At 52.0% G+C, this 17,225-nt stretch overlaps 1 protein-coding gene across 6 annotated transcripts in view; it reads left to right on the top strand.

Moving 5' to 3' along the window:
- Positions 1-17,225, top strand: part of MTCL1 (microtubule crosslinking factor 1) — a 125,745-nt gene that overhangs the window by 71,549 nt on the left and 36,971 nt on the right. For 2 of the 6 annotated variants that reach the window (XM_082641115.1, XM_082641114.1), the window contains exons 4-8: positions 1,979-2,038; positions 3,156-3,230; positions 7,345-8,619; positions 9,673-9,828; positions 16,997-17,119. In XM_082641115.1, coding sequence (XP_082497241.1) covers positions 1,979-2,038; positions 3,156-3,230; positions 7,345-8,619; positions 9,673-9,828; positions 16,997-17,119 — 1,689 coding nt within the window. The remainder of the gene's footprint in view (positions 1-1,978; positions 2,039-3,155; positions 3,231-7,344; positions 8,620-9,672; positions 9,829-16,996; positions 17,120-17,225) is intronic. The other 4 variants (XM_082641110.1, XM_082641111.1, XM_082641112.1 and 1 more) reach the window with 4 other exon arrangements.

Below are 17,225 nucleotides of genomic sequence, written 5' to 3'. Positions count from 1 at the left end.
GCAAGTGCAGAATCTGTTTTCTGTTCCTTGGAAGATGTGATGCGGGAGGGCGGCTTGCAGAAGGCTGGCTTGCTGCAGTCACTGTGGGCCCTGGTTGCGACCACAGTCCCAGAATTAAACCCCTCAGGCTGAAGCCTTGGGAACAGCCTCTCTCCCTGATGCTTTATTGTAACTCTTCTCTATAGTGAATCCTACTCAGCTCATTCAGATCAAAGAAACTCCTTCACTGCAGCGTGAAGAATCTTGGAAAACCTACTTACAGTGGGTGCAAAAACTCAAGCCCTTCTTAAGACAGGCTCAACTTCGCCTGTTGGAGGAGATGGTGGTTCTCTTTGTAGTCTGACCCTGCTTTTACAAAAAAAGCTAAAGGAAAGAAAGCCACTTCTGCAGCTGGGGTTTAGGGACAAGCCTCCACCCCGCTTGGCTGGCCGGGGAGCGCCCACACCCCATGCTGACTCTCTACTTTCTCATCCCTTCTCTCAGTTACCTTTCTCCCCAGGCCTCCAGCCTCTGAGAGGCTCAGGGGCAGCTAGAATTTCAGTTGTTTCTTAATCCTGAAATTCATCCAATAAATGGCACGGTCTAACCTTCTGACATCCAGACACTGTAATGCACACAGAACTGAGTGAATTAACGTTAAGATCTGATGTCATGGAGGCGACTTGCAGAAGAGCCTCCTTCCCAGGCTGGGCGGTGTGCGGGGTGCAGCAAAGGTACGGAGCAGAGAGGGCACTGCCCCTCTCTGGGTCGGCTCCCAGGGGACCCCGGTCCCCCTCATTCAGGTGAAGCTGCAGAGGGGAAGGGGGTGGCCGTGGGGGGAGTCTCTTAACTTTCCAAACTGCTTTCTTCTAACTTGTGCTGTGATTACACCCGTCCTTTCAGGTTTCAAGTTCCTTTGTCTTCCCTTCAGAGCTTCTGGCTCTCCTTCCAACCGTTCTTTCTGTCTCCGCACTTGGTGTGAGCAGGAACTGCCATGCCTCCCTGTGCTCCTGTCTCAGACATCTCTTGGCCCTTTGATTTACTTCAGACACACTTCTTGCCCGTAGCAGGCAAAGGTGCGCTGTAACGCATGTAAAACTAGGCCGGGACCCAGCCTGGCCGCTTCCCACATGAAGAAATGATGAACTCGCTAAGACCTAAGAGGTATGTTTAATCAGGAATTGGCGTGGGTTCGTGGAGAATGTCGCAACCTGGATTCGCCATAAACAAGGGCCACCGTCTCTCCCTCCTACCACTTTTTACCTCACTGCTTACCACAGGTACTCAGGAAATGGCAATTAATTTTGATATTAGCCCAAACAAAACATAATTAGGAAGGTAAGGCAGCTCCAGAAACATTACATATTTTTTACCCAAAACTTCCCACCCTCTTCCTTTTCCTGTCTCCCGTCCACAGTCACAATGACCCAAGACTCCCTCCTTCATGAAACTGAAGGATTGGGGAAAACCCCAAATCCAATAATCAGGACTTAAAGCCTCTCAGGATGCGAAGACCTCCCTGAGCTCACCCAGCTCCCTTTACTGTGTTGTGTTGTATTCTTTTGTATTTATATTTACATACTTTTTTGGCTGTGCCGCGTGGCTTGTGGGATCTTAGTTCCCTGACCAGGGATTGAACCCAGGCCACGGCAGTGAAAGCTCAGAGTCCTAACCACTGGACCCACTAGGGAATTCCCCCAACTGCCTTTATATTGTTGACTCTAGTTTGTTTCTTTTTTGTTTTTGTTTTTTTTGGTTTGCCAGGTTTTGGTTTTTTTTTTTTTTTTACAACTTTATTGGAGTATAATTGCTTCACAATGGATTTTATTGGAGTATAATTGCTTCACAATGGTGTACTAGTTTGTTTCTTGATTCCAGTGACAAAAAGAGCCTCCGTCCACTGTGTGTGTCCCCTCCCAGTGGGGACCGGCCACCTAGTGCCGGCTCCCACGTGTGACCGCCCCCCTCCGTAACAGAATGTCACCTGGATCTATTTCAGAGTTCCCTGAAGAGAAGAGGCAGCCGGGAAATGTACAAAGAAAAGAAAGCCTTCACTCAGGTAAGCAGCGTTCCACTCTCGTGTTACGACGTCTCCTCATTTTGAATTTTCTCAAGTGTTAGTGTCACCTTCAATATCTTCAAAGAAACATGAGCTGCCCAAACATCTGGACTCATCCAGAGCCTCTGTGGGGTGAAAACTGTCTTCCCAAACCAACAGCTCTTTTGTTTCTCGCACCGATCAGCTGGTGGTTTCTTCAAGAAGGAGAGGAGCAAACTGGCTTCCTGAGCAGCATAATTGCGTGCCGTTCAGGCAGGGCTCTGCCGTGCTCACGGCTGGTGGCAGGCGCTCTGGCCTTCGAAGACATTCACGCAGTAAAGTAGTAAAATAGCACAGCTGCCGTTGTGTCGGGTCATCCGTAAAAGCATCGTTTTGAGTGTTGGGTTTTTTTTTTTAATGCACAAAGTGAAGGGTGTCTTAAATTTTCCTAATTGAAAACAAGGTGTTCTCTCCAAGGTGGTAAGAGTGGGGCCCTTTCTGTGCACATGGCACGTGGCCTTCTGAACACTCGCTTTTCTGGATTCCTTCTTTAAAAAAAAAAACAAAAAAAAACCTGCTGCTAGTATTAGGTGCTGGCGAGAACAAGGCATTATTGGGGTGTCAGTTTCCTGAGCTCTCAGAGCGAGGACTAATTAGAGAGATGCAGTAAGTCCAGGAAACTACGAGCTCTGAGACCCGGGGCCGGCCTCCCTGTGAATCCCACACCTGATTCCCTTTGCTTTCTCCCCTCTCCAAAGTCCCCCATCCCCAGAGCAGCCTTCACGGAGGGCCTGGCTGCGTGAGCTGGAGGAATGCCAGAGGTTAACTGTTCTCCACGTCTCTGCTCCCCAAATCTCACTTTGGAATCTGCTAAGAAGGGCGACATTAAAATCTGTCGTCCCCACTACTGGGAGCTTCAACCCCCTTGGGCTTTGAGTCTGTTGCAACGTACTGGCTCCTGACCAGGGAAGAGCTTCTCTTTAAAAGGGTCATCTCTACCCATCGCGGGATGGACAGCGTGCAGTGCACTCACCCGAGGGTCAGTCAGGCTGGGGACAGGAGAGGGGAGACCCGGGCTCGGGAGCAGGTTAAGTGCCCAGCCTGCGGGATCGTTGAGCAAGGAGTTTCTGTCTGGCAGAGCGGTGGAACGGAGCGCCTTGGGAACTGCAGGTCCGCAGCCAGAACTCAGAGGAAACTGGCGCCCCGGCGCAAGGTAGGCGCACGCGCAGTCAGCGCTGGGGGGCTGACCAGACGGCAGACTTGCAAGCCAAAGAATATATACCCGTAGCGATATATTTCTGTCGCTTGTCAAGGCCTTTCCGCTGGTGGTGGCGGCGGTGGCCCTGTGTGTGTCCTCCCCTCCATGCCCGGCTTGCCTTCTCTGCCTGCACCAGGTGTGTCACGTGGGAAGGTTACTGGACCTGCTTTCATGATGCATTCCTGGAGCTATCGGACCATCTCCTGAAACCAGAGCCTGAGATCAGCCTAGACCCCTCCCCTGGAGTCTTGGCTGAGTTTTAGAAAGTCTTCAGTTACAAGATAAGATGGGTATCCAGCCCGTGCTGCTTTAGCTGAGGCTGTGATTCCCCATCTTATTAGAAGGAGTTGGCTTCCCGCCCCAGACTAGGCTGAGTCCAGCTCCCCGCACACCCACCCCCAAAAACACCGCTCCAGCCGCCTCCACTGAGTGAGGAAGTCTGATCCCTTTGTTAAAGCCACATACTCCCTTGGCTCCAAAGATGGCCTTTCTGTCAAAAACTGCATTAGTCTTGGTTTAGTCAGGCCTAGTAATGCATGGGTGTTGCATAGAAATGAAGCATGCTTTAATCATCTATTAGAATTTCTCGTATGTGGGTAGTTTCTTTAAGGAACAGGAAGGCTTTTTGGATATTTGATCAATCCTCAGGTAATCTATGAATTGGACGCTCACTAGGGTATATCATAGAATCTTTTTTTTTTTTAATTTATTTATTTTTGGCTGTTGGGTCTTCGTTGCTGCAAGCAGGCTTTCTCTAGTTGCGGCAAGTGGGCTTCTCATTGCGGTGCCTTCTCTTGTGCAGCACGGGCTTTAGGTGCACGAGCTTCAGTAGTTGTGGCTCGCGGGCTCTAGAGCACAGGCTCAGTAGCTGTGGCGCGCGGGCTTAGTTGCTCCACGGCATGTGGGATCTTCTCGGACCAGGGCTCGAACCCATGTCCCCTGCATTGGCAGGTGGATTCATAACGACTGTGCCACCAGGGAAGCCCTATCATAGAATCTTGTTTCTTTACCTGACCTGGGTTTAAGTTCAAGGAGACAGAGAAGGATGGTTGTAGTTTATAATCAGACTGTGGGGAATGGCAGGGTGGGGGGCGATGGTGTGAGGTTTTTAGAAATCAAGGTGATTTGAGGGCTCTCTGGTTTTTTTTTTACCTGTATAAGGGGGGTGCAGATGAGTACTTACAACCAAGTACAGAACCCTTGGGGGAGGCCCAGTCTCCATGTGCCTCTCGTGTGCCTTCCCCGATTTCTCAGTTCAACTTTTGGGGGAAACGCTCAGGAGAGATGGCCTGAGACCCTCTGGTCTTGGTTTGACACAGAAGCATCCTGAACTGTGCAGGTGACTGCCCCTTGGCCTCCACCGTCTCAAGGCCTCACCAGTTGTGAGTTTCCAGGGAAGTAGGGTCAGGACACTGGTCACAGCTGGGGCCCTGCCTATTCCTGGGTCCGCCCAGGCTTGAGTCCTGGGCTGGAGGTGGAGTTCCCTTGTGGCTGGTAACATTCTCCTCTCTGATCTCCGCGTCTGTCCCCAGGCACGAAGGTGAATTTCTATGCTTCCGGGGAGATAGGATCGTTTAGGTGATTTTGCACACAGGACAAACACTGGCTATCAAGTTAATGATGGGGCTAAGGGTCTTCCTATCCCAGACTTGTCACCCCCAAACTGATTCATTTACGACGTATTGACTATCTGTCTCCACTGATATGTATTTTAGTTTATTCAAACTCCATTCCTTCCTGTGACGACAAAGACCTCTCTGTGTATTTGGATACAATAGATTTCTTACAAATCTATGTTTACCAAAAATTGAAAAGATGCTTTTGATTGTTCTACTCTCAAAAGTTGTAGGAAACTGGGTTGTTTAACATGCCAATTTCTGGTACATAGTAGGTATTCAATATTTACCAAAGGAATGAATGAATCCACAAATAAGTATGCTTTTCCCCTTAGGATTAAATATAGTATGTCTTTTACAGCCCGTGTATTCTATGTAGGCCCTTTAAAAATATATATCATTACCCCAGCAGTGATAACCCATCTTGCTCCACTGAGCAGGGCAGACAGCTTTATTTCCAGTTAGTCACAGAAACCCTTGTTATGTCTCCCTAACCAAAAACAACCCAGATCCTTAATGTGATAAGTTCTTAGATCATGAAGACCGTGCTCTCCTCCCAGTGACATTTATATATAACTCTCCTGATGTGCGAACAGGGAAAAATAAAAATAAAAAACAGAATTACTGGCTCCTTTTCCCCAAATTAATTGAGTTTCAGACAAAGCAGAAGGTTGGCTTCAGCGTGCTATAGTGTGGAGATTGACCACATACAACCCGGTCAGCTATATGCTGTTCCTTTTGACCTTCACAACGACCTTGATTGAGTTGAGGGTTCTGCTTTGGACAAAAGGGGCCGGTTCCCCAGGGCTCTGCGCTCAGCCCCTGGTGCCATGGATAGAAGGAGTGGGACCGGTAGGCCCTCTGCTAAGAGGTGGCGTGAGAGATAGTCCCTCAGAGGGTGCGCGGGCAGCACCAGGGCTGCTTTCCGTGTGGTTCTGGCTCACAGCTGGCCTGTGATTCTTCTTTGAATCTTACCTGTCACTCTGCTTTTCTTTCCTTCCATGGGTTTGTGGCTCGGGCAGGAGGGGTCTAGGGGTGGAAGGAGGAAAGGTGCGGGCACCCGGGGAGGTGTTTCTATGTCTTTGTGCCCAATGGTAAGCGAGCGGCAAGAACAGGGCGGAGAATGAGCCACGTTCTCCGAGGATGAAGCTGCGCCAGCCCTGCTGGCCTGTTTGCGCACAAGTGATCTGGAAGAGTCATCCTCCCCCCGGGGGCTGACTTGCCATGGAGATTGGTTTGATGACTCTCCCTCCCCTGGGTTGATGGGGTGTGACCACCACCCAGCGCATCACTGAATTTGTGTGGCAGGGGGAGCCTTTGCCTAAGTCTTTGTCCCCATGACAGCCTTTTGAAACTTGGTAGCCAGTCACAGAGGAATGATTCATGAAATTGGTCCCTGTTGCCAGCCACTGAATATGAAGAGTTCATGCAGCTTCAGGGCATTGAGACCTGCGCTGCGAAGGCAGAGTCCACTTTCCAGTTGGTCCAGAAACTGCCTTCTTGACCTCAGCCGAGCAGTGTGGGCTTTTAGTAGCCGCGAGCCTGCTCCAGTGACCCTCCAGAATCCTCTGGGATCCCGATGACCACCACTTCTCAGGTTTTAAACCACTTAACACCTTGCCTTGGGTTTCTGAGTTTAATTTCCTGCTGTGTTACAGCCACTAAAGGCGCAGAACGTAACCAAACTCAAGTTCGCATGGGGAGAGGAGGGTGCGAGTCACCCGGGCTTAGGTTTGCAGTAACCATTTCATACTAACCGTCAGAGCTTGGTACTTACTGTGCAACTCGGCTTCCAAAGCACCCTCATGCCCATCATCTCGTGATTTGTCCTCATGCCATCTCTGTGATTCGTTGGGGGAGGGGAGGCAGGGGAGGAGAGTTGGGTTGCCGTGTCTCAGGTTCCAGCAAAGCCGGGCTCTGATTTGGGGTCACCTGGCCTCCCCATCCTGTTAATACCTGTGAGGTGCTGGCCCGCCCCTCTGATGAGGTAGGAGGTAAGTGGCAACAGGTGGAAGTGGCCACAGAGGCCTGTCTACCTGCCCCAGGCTGAGCAAGGGGTCTGGGGTCTCTCACTGGTCAGGGTGGACCCAGAAAGTAACGGGGGGCGGAGGTGGGGGTCGCCGTGTTGCTGACGGGGCTGGGTTTCATCTCATTCACTCCTCTCCACTCATCTCCTGGGTGATGGTTTTCATGTGCACGTTTTTCCAAACTAATTGTTTGGTTTCCTTTGTTCTGTGACAAAGCCACCACCAGCAGTCCCTGGTGCCCCCGTGAAGGCCCCGGGCTCACCCTGGCTCTGTCGTGGTCCCTCTAACGAGCGACTCCACGCACTGACGGGAAGATCGGTGTTTTGTGTGTGCGTGTGTTGGGGGCGAGGTGCGAGGGAAATCGTCACAAACAAGAACATTAGGTATTTTCAAGTAACCGTCCTCTGGGCTGCTCTCTCCTGGCAGGATGACAGCGCCGACTTGAGGTGCCAGCTCCAGTTTGCCAAAGAGGAGGGCTCGCTGATGCTCAGGAAGATGGCCAAGCTGGGGCGGGAGAAGGACGGGCTGGAACAGGAGCTGCAGAGGTACAAGGCCCTCTACGGGGACGTGGACAGTCCGCTCCCCACAGGGGAGGCCGGCGGGCCGCCCAGCACTCGGGAGGCCGAGCTGAAGCTGCGGCTAAAGCTGGTGGAGGAGGAAGCCAGCATCTTGGGCCGGAAGATCGTGGAGCTGGAGGTGGAGAACCGGGGCCTCAAGGCGGAGATGGAGGACCTGCGGGGCCAGCACGAGCGCGACGCCGCGGGCCGGGAGCCCCTGCCCGGCGTTCCGACCTCGCCCTTCGGGGACTCCCTGGAGTCCTCCGCAGAGCTGCGCCGGCACCTGCAGTTCGTGGAGGAGGAGGCGGAGCTGCTGCGGAGGTCCATCTCCGAGATCGAGGACCACAACCGACAGCTGACCCACGAGCTGAGCAAGTTCAAGTTCGAGCCGCGGCCGGAGCCCGCGTGGCCGGCGGGGGGCGCGGGCGGCGGGGCGCCCCTGCAGGACGAGCTCCAAGCGGCGCGGCTGCAGATCAGCGAGCTGAGTGGGAAGGTGTTGACGCTGCAGCATGAGAACCAGGCGCTGCTGTTGGGCGCCCCACGCTGTGACCCGGCCGCGCCCCAGGGCCCGCGCGCCCCAAGCCCCCGCGACAGCGACGCTGATAGCGACGCGGGCAAGAAAGAGAGCGACGGGGAGGACGGCCGCGTGCTGCAGCCCCGGCGGGAGGGTCCCATCGGCGGCGAGAGCGACTCGGAGGAGACCTTCGAGAAGACGTCGGGCTTCGGCAGCGGGAAGCCATCGGAGGCTGGTGAGTGCCCGGCAGAGCTGCTCCACGCTCGGGAGGACTCGGAGCGCCTGGCGAGCCTCAGGCACGAGGCCGAGCGGCTGCAGCGGACCGTGGAGAGCATCATCACCGACACCGACGGCTTCACGGACACGCCGTTGCAGGGTGATGGGGCCCTGTCGGGAGCCGGCGTCCAGGGCACCAAGGAGGAGCCCCAGCTGCTGGGGACCCTCAATGCGAGGATGAAGGCCTTCAGGAAGGAGCTCCAGGCCTTCCTGGAGCAGGTGGAGCGGCTGGGGGAGGGCCTGTCCCCTCTGCCCCACCTCACCGAGTCTTCCAGCTTCCTGTCCTCTGTGACCTCCGTGTCCCGGGACTCCCCCGTCGGGAACCTGGGGAAGGAGCTGGGCCCGGGCCTGCAGGTAAGGGGGCTCCCGGCTCTGCCTCCCTGCTCCCTCCTCCTCCTCCTCGCTGGCCTTGCCGCACTCCAGCTCATCCTGCTCACGGCTGCTTGGTTATGATCGCAAACCTGCATTGTACTAAAGCCTCAAGTTTCAACCAAAACCTTTCTATTGGTTGGGTTTCTCCTTTTTTTTTTTTTCTTTACCTGCACCCCCCCCCCCGCCCCAGTTTGGTTTGGTTTGGTTTAGCTCTCTTTTGTCGCCTTCTTTCCCCCTTTTCCTCTTATTTTTAACTGCGCCGCCACTGCTCTTAGCTGTGAGCTCCTCCCTCTTGACACAAGGCTAATCCTGCTGGCAGCGCTAGGATCGTCGCAGTCTGTCCCTTCTTTTTTGTTTTGGCGTCCCGAACGACCAGCCATCCCAACGAAGAAGCAAAGAGGAGTTTAAGACGCAGTGCAAACGCTCTTCACGGTCAGGATAATTAGCGGACTTCCTGGGAGCGCGTGCGTCCCTGCCTGGGTTCACTGCCCCAGGGACAGTCCAGCCCTGAAGGCCGTAGGCAGCCAGCCCACCCGCTCCCTCTGCGACACAGCCCGGCCGGGCGAGGAGCGCGGCGGAGAACCCCTGGAGCAGCGGGCGGCGAGTGGAGTAGCCCCGGGACTGCTCTCGTGTGCGCCGCCGCCCTGGACTGTGGCTTTCGCTGCGCGACCACAGAGAGGAAGCAGCAGGAGCCTTGTTTCCGTATCCTTCGTGGGTAGTGCGCTTGCGGGCGAGTCTGACTCATGCGTCCCCATCGCATGCGCCTCCTAACCAGCGTGCTGCCTTCTCCCTCTTTCTCTTTGCTTTTCAGATCTCTCAGCCCGCCATTTTGCTCAGCCTCATCTTGGCTCTGTTCTCTTCTCTCTCTGAGGCCGCTGTGTTTACGTTGTTTTCTCTGGTCATGCTTTTCCTCATCCCGTAGTTTTCCAGCCGTCTGTCTACCTTCCCCACCCCACCCTGCCCTCTTGTCCTTTGTGTTTTGTTTAAAATTTTAAAACAAAAACAAAAAACAAATCCCTCCCGTGCACCTAACAGTCCAAACTGAGAGATCAGCTGGAGTGGCAGCCCGGGCAGGAGCGAGGGGAGGAGCGGGGGCCCCTGCATCTCCGAGACACACGGGAGCTGCACCGTCGAGCGGACGGGGACGCGGGGAGCTGCCGGCCCGGAGCCCAGAGCTGCTTCAACCTGGAGGTCAGCAGGGGCGGGTCCCAGTGGCCACGCCCCCTCCCCTCCTACCCCTCCTTTGCCGTGTGTCGGTGTGAGGGTTCCTACCTGGGTCCGAGGCCCCTATGGAACGGGGTGGGGGGCAATGTGGAACCAGGGGAGACTTAACTGAATCAGAATCCATTGCATGCAACTGAACTGAGGGGTCCGTACAGGGTGAGGGCAGGGGCACTGGTTCTCCTGGGTCCCCTGGCAAAGCGTATGAGACCGACGGGTGAGTGCTCTGTGGCTTCTTGTCAGGCAGTAAGGAAAGCAGGACTGAAAACCAAGCATGTCCCTCCTGTGTCTTGTGGGCCCGCCCCGCGTTTTCCATGCCGGTGCTCCAGTCGTAGGGCAGAATCAGGGATGCTCTCCTGACCCGGCGGCTCTTCAGCAGTCTGTTGTCATAGCAACCCATGTCCACAAAGCTCGCAGCCACCACAAATACTCCATTGTATGCAACAGTTGTCCTCTCAGTGAATGCTCTTCCCTGCAAGTAATTCGACCCAGTACAGAAGGACAGGTGGCCCCGAGGAGTGAGTGTCTGGCTCTGGTACTGCCCATTGAGGCAGGTTACTGCAGGGTTAGAGCCGCATGTTCTGCATTAGGAAAGGTCAGGATGAAGGGTCTTCAGTCATCAGTCCCAGCGGGGATGTTACCATTCAGCTCTGAGGCATCATAGCAGTTCCCAAAAGGCAGGGGAGAGGACGAGGAGTGTTGCGGCTCCTGTAGCTGGTACCGATTTTCTTTTTTTTTCCTGTATGATTTTATAACTATAAATGTACAGCAAAAATGAGCAAAAACTACTCAATCAGAGTACATCAAATGATGGGACACATAAGGCCACGACCGGCCTGTCTGCATCCTGTCCTGCACACAGGGTACTGGCACCAAAACCCATGGCCAGAGGTGGGGTGTCGACACCAGTTTTCTCTGCCCACCGTGGCCCTTCCTCGTTTTCCACGGGCTGCTCCCTGGTCCTGTCCCTGGAGCCCTCTTTGCTCTGATACACCGTTCAGGGCATGTCCCATGTAACTATGTCTGGTTCACTCTGGTGAGTGTCAGAAGGCTCCTCTCCACACGCCCCCCAGGCCCTGCTGGATCCTGTGGGAGTGATGAGTGTGCTCCTCGCTTGCCCAGACACGTGTGCTTTGCAGAGCTTCAGAAACTGGCAGTGGTTTTGGACAGAGGGAAATGCTTCGTTGAATCAAACAATGTTGTGGGAAAACTAAACCTTCGTAATAGGTCAATTAGCAGAGTTAGTTGTTGCCATGTGACTCAGGGTCACTGAACAGTGTAGCTCAGAAGGGATCTTCAGACGAATCCCCTCATTGTGCAGATGAGAAGAAAGAGTGTGAAGCAGTGTCAGCAAATTCTCCCCACCCCCCAGCCGGCTGGTGGTGGAACTGGGTCCAGAACCATTTCCTCGGGCCTGGTCAGTCCTCTCCCCACCCCGACCCCTCCTGTGAGGAGTGCTGCCTGTACAGCAGGGACTGGTCCCCACTGGGCCTGGACACCTCCAACACGAGCCCTGTCTCCTTGGGGGCGGTATTGCCAAATGCAGATCACCCGGGGGACTAATTGTATGGCCAGCTATCTTGCCGTGGAATGTTCTTTTAAGCATCTGTCTGGTTTCCTTTAATTTTGTACATTTTAATGAGGAAGTAAAAAAACTCAAAGTGAAAGGCAAGGTCCAGGAGCATCGTTTTCTAGAAGGGGAAATAGAATTACTCAGGAGTTAAACATCCTTTGTTCTCATTTTTTATTCACCAAGGCATTTCACACAGAAGAGAAAACTCAATTATGGGTGCAAACACATTGTATATTAAAATACTTTCTAAAAGATGAAACATATTCTAGGACCCCTCTGATGGCTCCATAGTTTTCCCTTTTATGAGAAGAGCCGCACGGAGATCGCTTGTAGGGTCTGGACTCAGTGGAGCTGCTGCGTCCTTGGGGTGGATATCACCCTGACAGACTGCTCAGTTTGGTCTTTGAATATTACTCTGGATTAAAGAATTGTACAGTGGACAGTTCTAGGGAGCAGAACTCTTAAAACCTTTTAATGAAAATGTAACCGAATTCGTTGCCAACAATTGCTTTCCTGTGAGGCCCTAATGGAAACAGTGCACAAAGCTTCCGTCAGGTAGCAGGGAAGCCCAGCCAGAGAAGCTGCTCTGGGTTAAAGACACACATCACATGGTATGGGTGTCATTTCTGCTGTACAGCAAAGTGATTCAGTTATATATAGTCTTTTTCATATTCTTCTCTGTTATGGTTTATCCCAGGATATTGAATATAGTTCCCTGTGCTATACAGTAGGACCTTGTTTATCCATTCTGTATACAGTAGTTTGCATCTGCTAATCCCAAACTCTCAATCCATCCCTCCCCCTTGTTAACAGTTTTCTTTACTACCTCTTCCATTGCCCTTGAAATGACCGTGGTTTGTCTGCATAGCCAACTACTCCTGTACACGTGTGCATTTCCTTCAGCTCCTGGCCCTTAGCTTCTCGGAGGGGGTGGTGGAGGGACTGATAGGCACCCAGGATCGGTGGCTTAAAAGAAGAAACAACTTTCTGAATTTAAGCTGGAGTTCAGAAAGTTTCTCAATTCCAATTCCAATTCCAATTCTACGTTCCTTGCCTTATAGATCTTCACGTTTGGGGAAGGGGGAAAGAGGTGAAGTGCTTGTTTGACAAGATTTGGGTGTTTTGGCCCAAACACCCAACCTTAGCGACTACTAGTATTAGCAGTAGCAGTGGCAGCGGCAACAACGAGGCGACAACGAAAAAAACGACCTTCCTCCAGGGCACGGTGTTAGCAGGTAACAGGTCTGTGCCGTGAGAGGCCTGCCCCCCTGACTGCACACGATAAGCTCAGGGGAGGGGAAGGTGTATCTGCCCAGCCTCTCAGAACCGTCACAGCCAGAGAGAGCCGGAGTCACGACCTGCTAACTCCCACTAACCTACTAATGCAACCACATAAAAGCTAGCTGCTCAGAGGAGAACAAAGCAACCAGACTTCAGAAGGACCCATATTGCTGTTGCCCGTTCCTCTCGGTAGATATCAGCAAGATTCTCATGTGGCACTGGATTCTTCCCTGACTTTGCTCCCTGTGGCTCCCGGCACATCTGCTGAGAGATTCCCATTTGTTAAGGAGAGCAGGGTACGGAATATGTGGTTTGGAATGTGTGGGGTGCCTTAAAAATAGTTCTGAATGAGGAGTAGCCAAGCACGGGCACTGGTCAGATTACACACATAAATGACACCGAGCCTGTGCCCAGAGGATTGAGTTTCTGGGTCAGAAATCTCAGAGATCTTCTCCTGAGCCCCTCCTCTTGTCCTTTAATCAACGAGCTATCCCTTCGGCCTCAGCTGTGACATACCAGCCTCGATAAAACGACGTGGGGTTTATGCCAAGTATGTGTGCGCAGGTGTTGACCCCATAAACCACTTTGGGAAGAAGGGGTAGCAAAATCGGCCAGAACAAAATGGAAGTCACGGGAGATGAGGTCACAGGGATGCAGGCGGAACGGAGTCCTAGTTAGAAAGTAGTGTTGCTAGTGTCCAGTAAGTGGCTACAATGAAAAGCTTTTTTGTTTGTTTTTGGTATATCGAGATAGTGAAGTTGTCTCCTTAAGTGTGGAAAGTAACTTATAAGCCACTATCTCTGAAGATGGCCAGGAAATTAGTGTAAATCGGCGTGGGACACGCCACACAGGGGCAGGTGTGGGCTGCGGGCTTCCCAGCAGTAACACAGGGAGGTGGCTGTGGTGTCGAGACGAACACGAGCCCACAGCCTGGGGGCCACTGAGGAGGGTGTCCATTCACGTAAACGGTCTGCACAGGATGAGGTCAGTGCGTTCGATGTCTAATCAGAATCTCAGGTGAGTGGGCGGAGGATGGTTTCAGAATCTAACCTTCGGGAACTTGGCGATGAAAGGGGAAGTATGTATTTTCTGGAGGCGATCTCTGTGTTGCGTGAAAATGCTGTGAATGTGGCGGTTGTGTGGCCCTGGATGGAAATTTCTGCCACAGCCTGTTTGTATTTTGGCTTTTGTAACAATGGAATAACGGCATCCTGACAAGGCGCAATTAGTTGTCCATAGAGTTTAATGTTCCATTAGCAAAAATAGACCAGAAAAGAGTAAAATGTGTCATAGATGAGGATCTAGAAGTTTCTGTCGTTGACCAGCCTCCACAGACGACACGGGAGCCGCTGTAGGTGAATCAAATGTCCCAGATGAACATCCTCATAGGACTTCAAGGGTCCTTTTCTGTGACCCTTCAAAGGTGAGGTTCAAACAGAGGAACACATTTTTAATCAAACAACACTGAAATGGGAGGCCTGTATATTTGTTCAAAATAAAAAGTTTATATAATTATTAAGATGACAACCAAACGAAATAGTGTAATATGTAGAAACTAAATTAATAGGGCTTTGCTTTTCTTAAAAGATCAGCTTGATTTCAATGCTTGTTTTAACATCTAATAATTCAGAGCTTTGGGCTGGTACCAAACGTGTTAAAATACGGAGGCTTTTCATATTTTAAATGTACAGAGTAGCATGTAACTCAAAAGTAAAACTGGGACTTCCCTGGTGATGCAGTGGTTAAGAATCCGCCAGTGCAGGGGACATGGGTTCGAGCCCTGGTCCGGGAAGATCCCACATGCCGCGGAGCATCTAAGCCTGTGCACCACAACTACTGAGCCTGCGCTCTAGAGCCCGTGAGCCACAACTACTGAGCCCGCATGTCGCAACCACTGAAGCCTACGCGCCTAGAGCCTGTGCTCCGCAACAAGAGAAGCCACCGCAATGAGAAGCCCGCGCACCACAACGAAGAGTAGCCCCCGCTCACTGCAACTAGAGAAAGCCCGCCTGCAGCAACGAAGACCCAATGCAGCCAAAAGTAAATAAATAAATAAATTTATTTATTTAAAAAAAAAAGAAAAAGTAAAGCTGGAGGAATTCCCTGGTGGTCCAGTGGTTAGGACTCAGCGCTTTCATTGCTGAAGGCCGAAGTTCAATCCCTGGTTGGAGAACTAAGATCCTGCAAGCCGTGCAGCATGGCCAAAACGAAAAAAAAAAAAAAAAAAAAAGTAAAGCTGGCCGTAGAGCAACCAGGTGACCTGGAAGCACTCCTGTGCCAAACTCCTAGAGGGGCCGGAGGGAAGCCCCAGGAAGGCAGGGGTCGGGGGCCGCTTACTTACTGCTGTGTCCCCAGCATAGAGTCGAAAGCTATAGGCACTCAGTAGATAGAAAGTGCTGCATAAAACATCTAATGTCCTTTTAAATATAGAGCTCTATTCCCAAGAAAGTTAGGAAAATCTTCAAGGGTTGGAATTGACTTCAGAATTGAAAATGGACAGGGAGAGAAATGAACCAGGACCACCCCCGCAAACTGCCCTTTATGAAAGGCTGAAGAAGCATCTGTCCAGGACGGGGGGTGGGGGGGGCCAATAGGACAGCTTGCTCAGCAGCGTGGAGCCTCCCCAGGTACCCATCAGGACAGCGGCCTCACCAGGACCAGGCTCTAAGCTGATGTCACCTGGAGCTGCAGAACCCCCGAGGAAAGGAGAATTTCTGTTCAGCTGCTGGCTTCTGCAAATTCAAGACCACCTGTGGGCACATCCTCAGCCCAGGCCACACTCGAGATCCTAGCTAATGCCCCACCGCAGATGCGCTCATGGCGCTCGCGCAGCAGCAGCTGGAGCCACTCTGAGACCTCCACATCCTAGAATTAGCAGATAGAGACTGTAAAAGAAGCGCTCTCAGGCTGACCAAGGGCCAGCAAACAGGACAAAAAAGTAAGTTGTAACTGTAAAAGGTCCCACATATTAAAGAAAAAAGAATAGAACTCTTAGAAATGAGAAAGTAGTCACTGGGGTAAATTCGATGTGTAGAGAAATACCCCTCTTCAGAGAGAACCCCAGACTCTGCCTAGTAGATGTAAAAGGCTGCAGTAATAATATCTAGTAACCAGCAAAGTACAGAGGCATTCACGTTCTCAGTAGTTCTTGAGTTTCTTGAAAAGAAGATGACCTTACATCTCTAGCTTTCAAAGATTTTATCTCCGAGTGGTGAGTTCCCAGTGTCTCTGACATTCGGTCTCCGTCCTCGTTTCTGTAAGTTCTCTTGCAGTCAACCCTGTGCTAGGGCAAGTCCTCTGCTCTTGTATTGTCTGCATTTCCTACTCTTGGGATGTGATCTTCACTCATGACGATCCAGGCAACACCAGCTTATATCAGAGGGGAACAGCGGTACCCTCGGTGAGAAGTAACAGATTAGTTCAATGTAATCAGAATGAACTAGCGAAGTGACAACTGTTTTTCTTGCAACCGACCACTCTAATCCCCAGCTTTATAAATCACTTATCTTCACACAGTGGAAACCAGTGAGTAGCATGGCATGCCTCAGTTTTAATGATGACTGAGATTTTCAATAGGACAGCGTTTCCATCTCTAAAAAACATTTCAAAAGGAGAAGCTCGGCCTCTATCATTGCCATTTGCACATAAAAGATGGATTTTACCAGTAACAATTATGTTAAAGATTCTTTTAAGTATTTTAACCTAAAATGTAGCAAGGAGATCTTATGTAGCTCCTCCAAGGTACCGTGTGTGTCTGTTCGGTGAAGGAGCCCCAGGCCGGTTACCCAGAGCATCCTGGGTGGGAATGTGAGGGAGGAAAGACAGGCCTCCCATGGGGCAGGGAAAACTCTAACAGGAAAGTGTACGAACTCATTATGCAACTGAGAGGCACGTGTGAACTTGGGCAGTGAATCTAAGAGGCCGTGTGTGAGGGGGTCATGCTTGACCATCAGGACTGCCAGCTCTGGCGCCCCCAGCATTTAAAAAGCCGTCTCGAAGCTGCTATGCGGGCTGCCTCCTCTTGGCCTGGTTTGTCTTACTGTGGTGGCCGAAGCTCAAGTGATGGGTACCGCTTACCCACCTGTCTGCTGGGTGAGAGATGCAGGGCAGGCGGGGCCCAGGTGAGGCACTGGGGGAGCTGCCGAGAGTCACTCCTCTGCCACCACGCCCACGTGTGCCATGTCACTCCATGTGCGTCCCTGCCTTGTGCACGTTTGTCCTGTGTCTTCAGCTCAGACCGAGTTCTTGCTGCCACTAAACCCCTTCCTTTGTCCCACCAATCAGCTCAGGGGCTCCCCCGTTTTACCTGAACAGAGTGTATTGATAAAGGAGCTGCAGGGTCAGCTTGCGCAGGTGGCCAGACTGCATCGAGAGGAGGCAGAGAGATTTACAGACACCATCCGGAAGGTAAATACGGACCACGGTTCAGCACCACCTTCTCTGTCTGCAGGGCCCCTCGAGAGAGACGAGAGAGAGAGAAAGAACGAGAGAGAGAACGAGAGAACGAGAGAGA

This window comes from Mesoplodon mirus (genome assembly GCF_964341445.2).
Source record: "Mesoplodon mirus genome assembly, chromosome: 13".
Taxonomy (NCBI): Eukaryota; Metazoa; Chordata; class Mammalia; order Artiodactyla; family Ziphiidae; genus Mesoplodon; species Mesoplodon mirus.
This window is presented reverse-complemented; position numbering and strand designations above follow the sequence as displayed.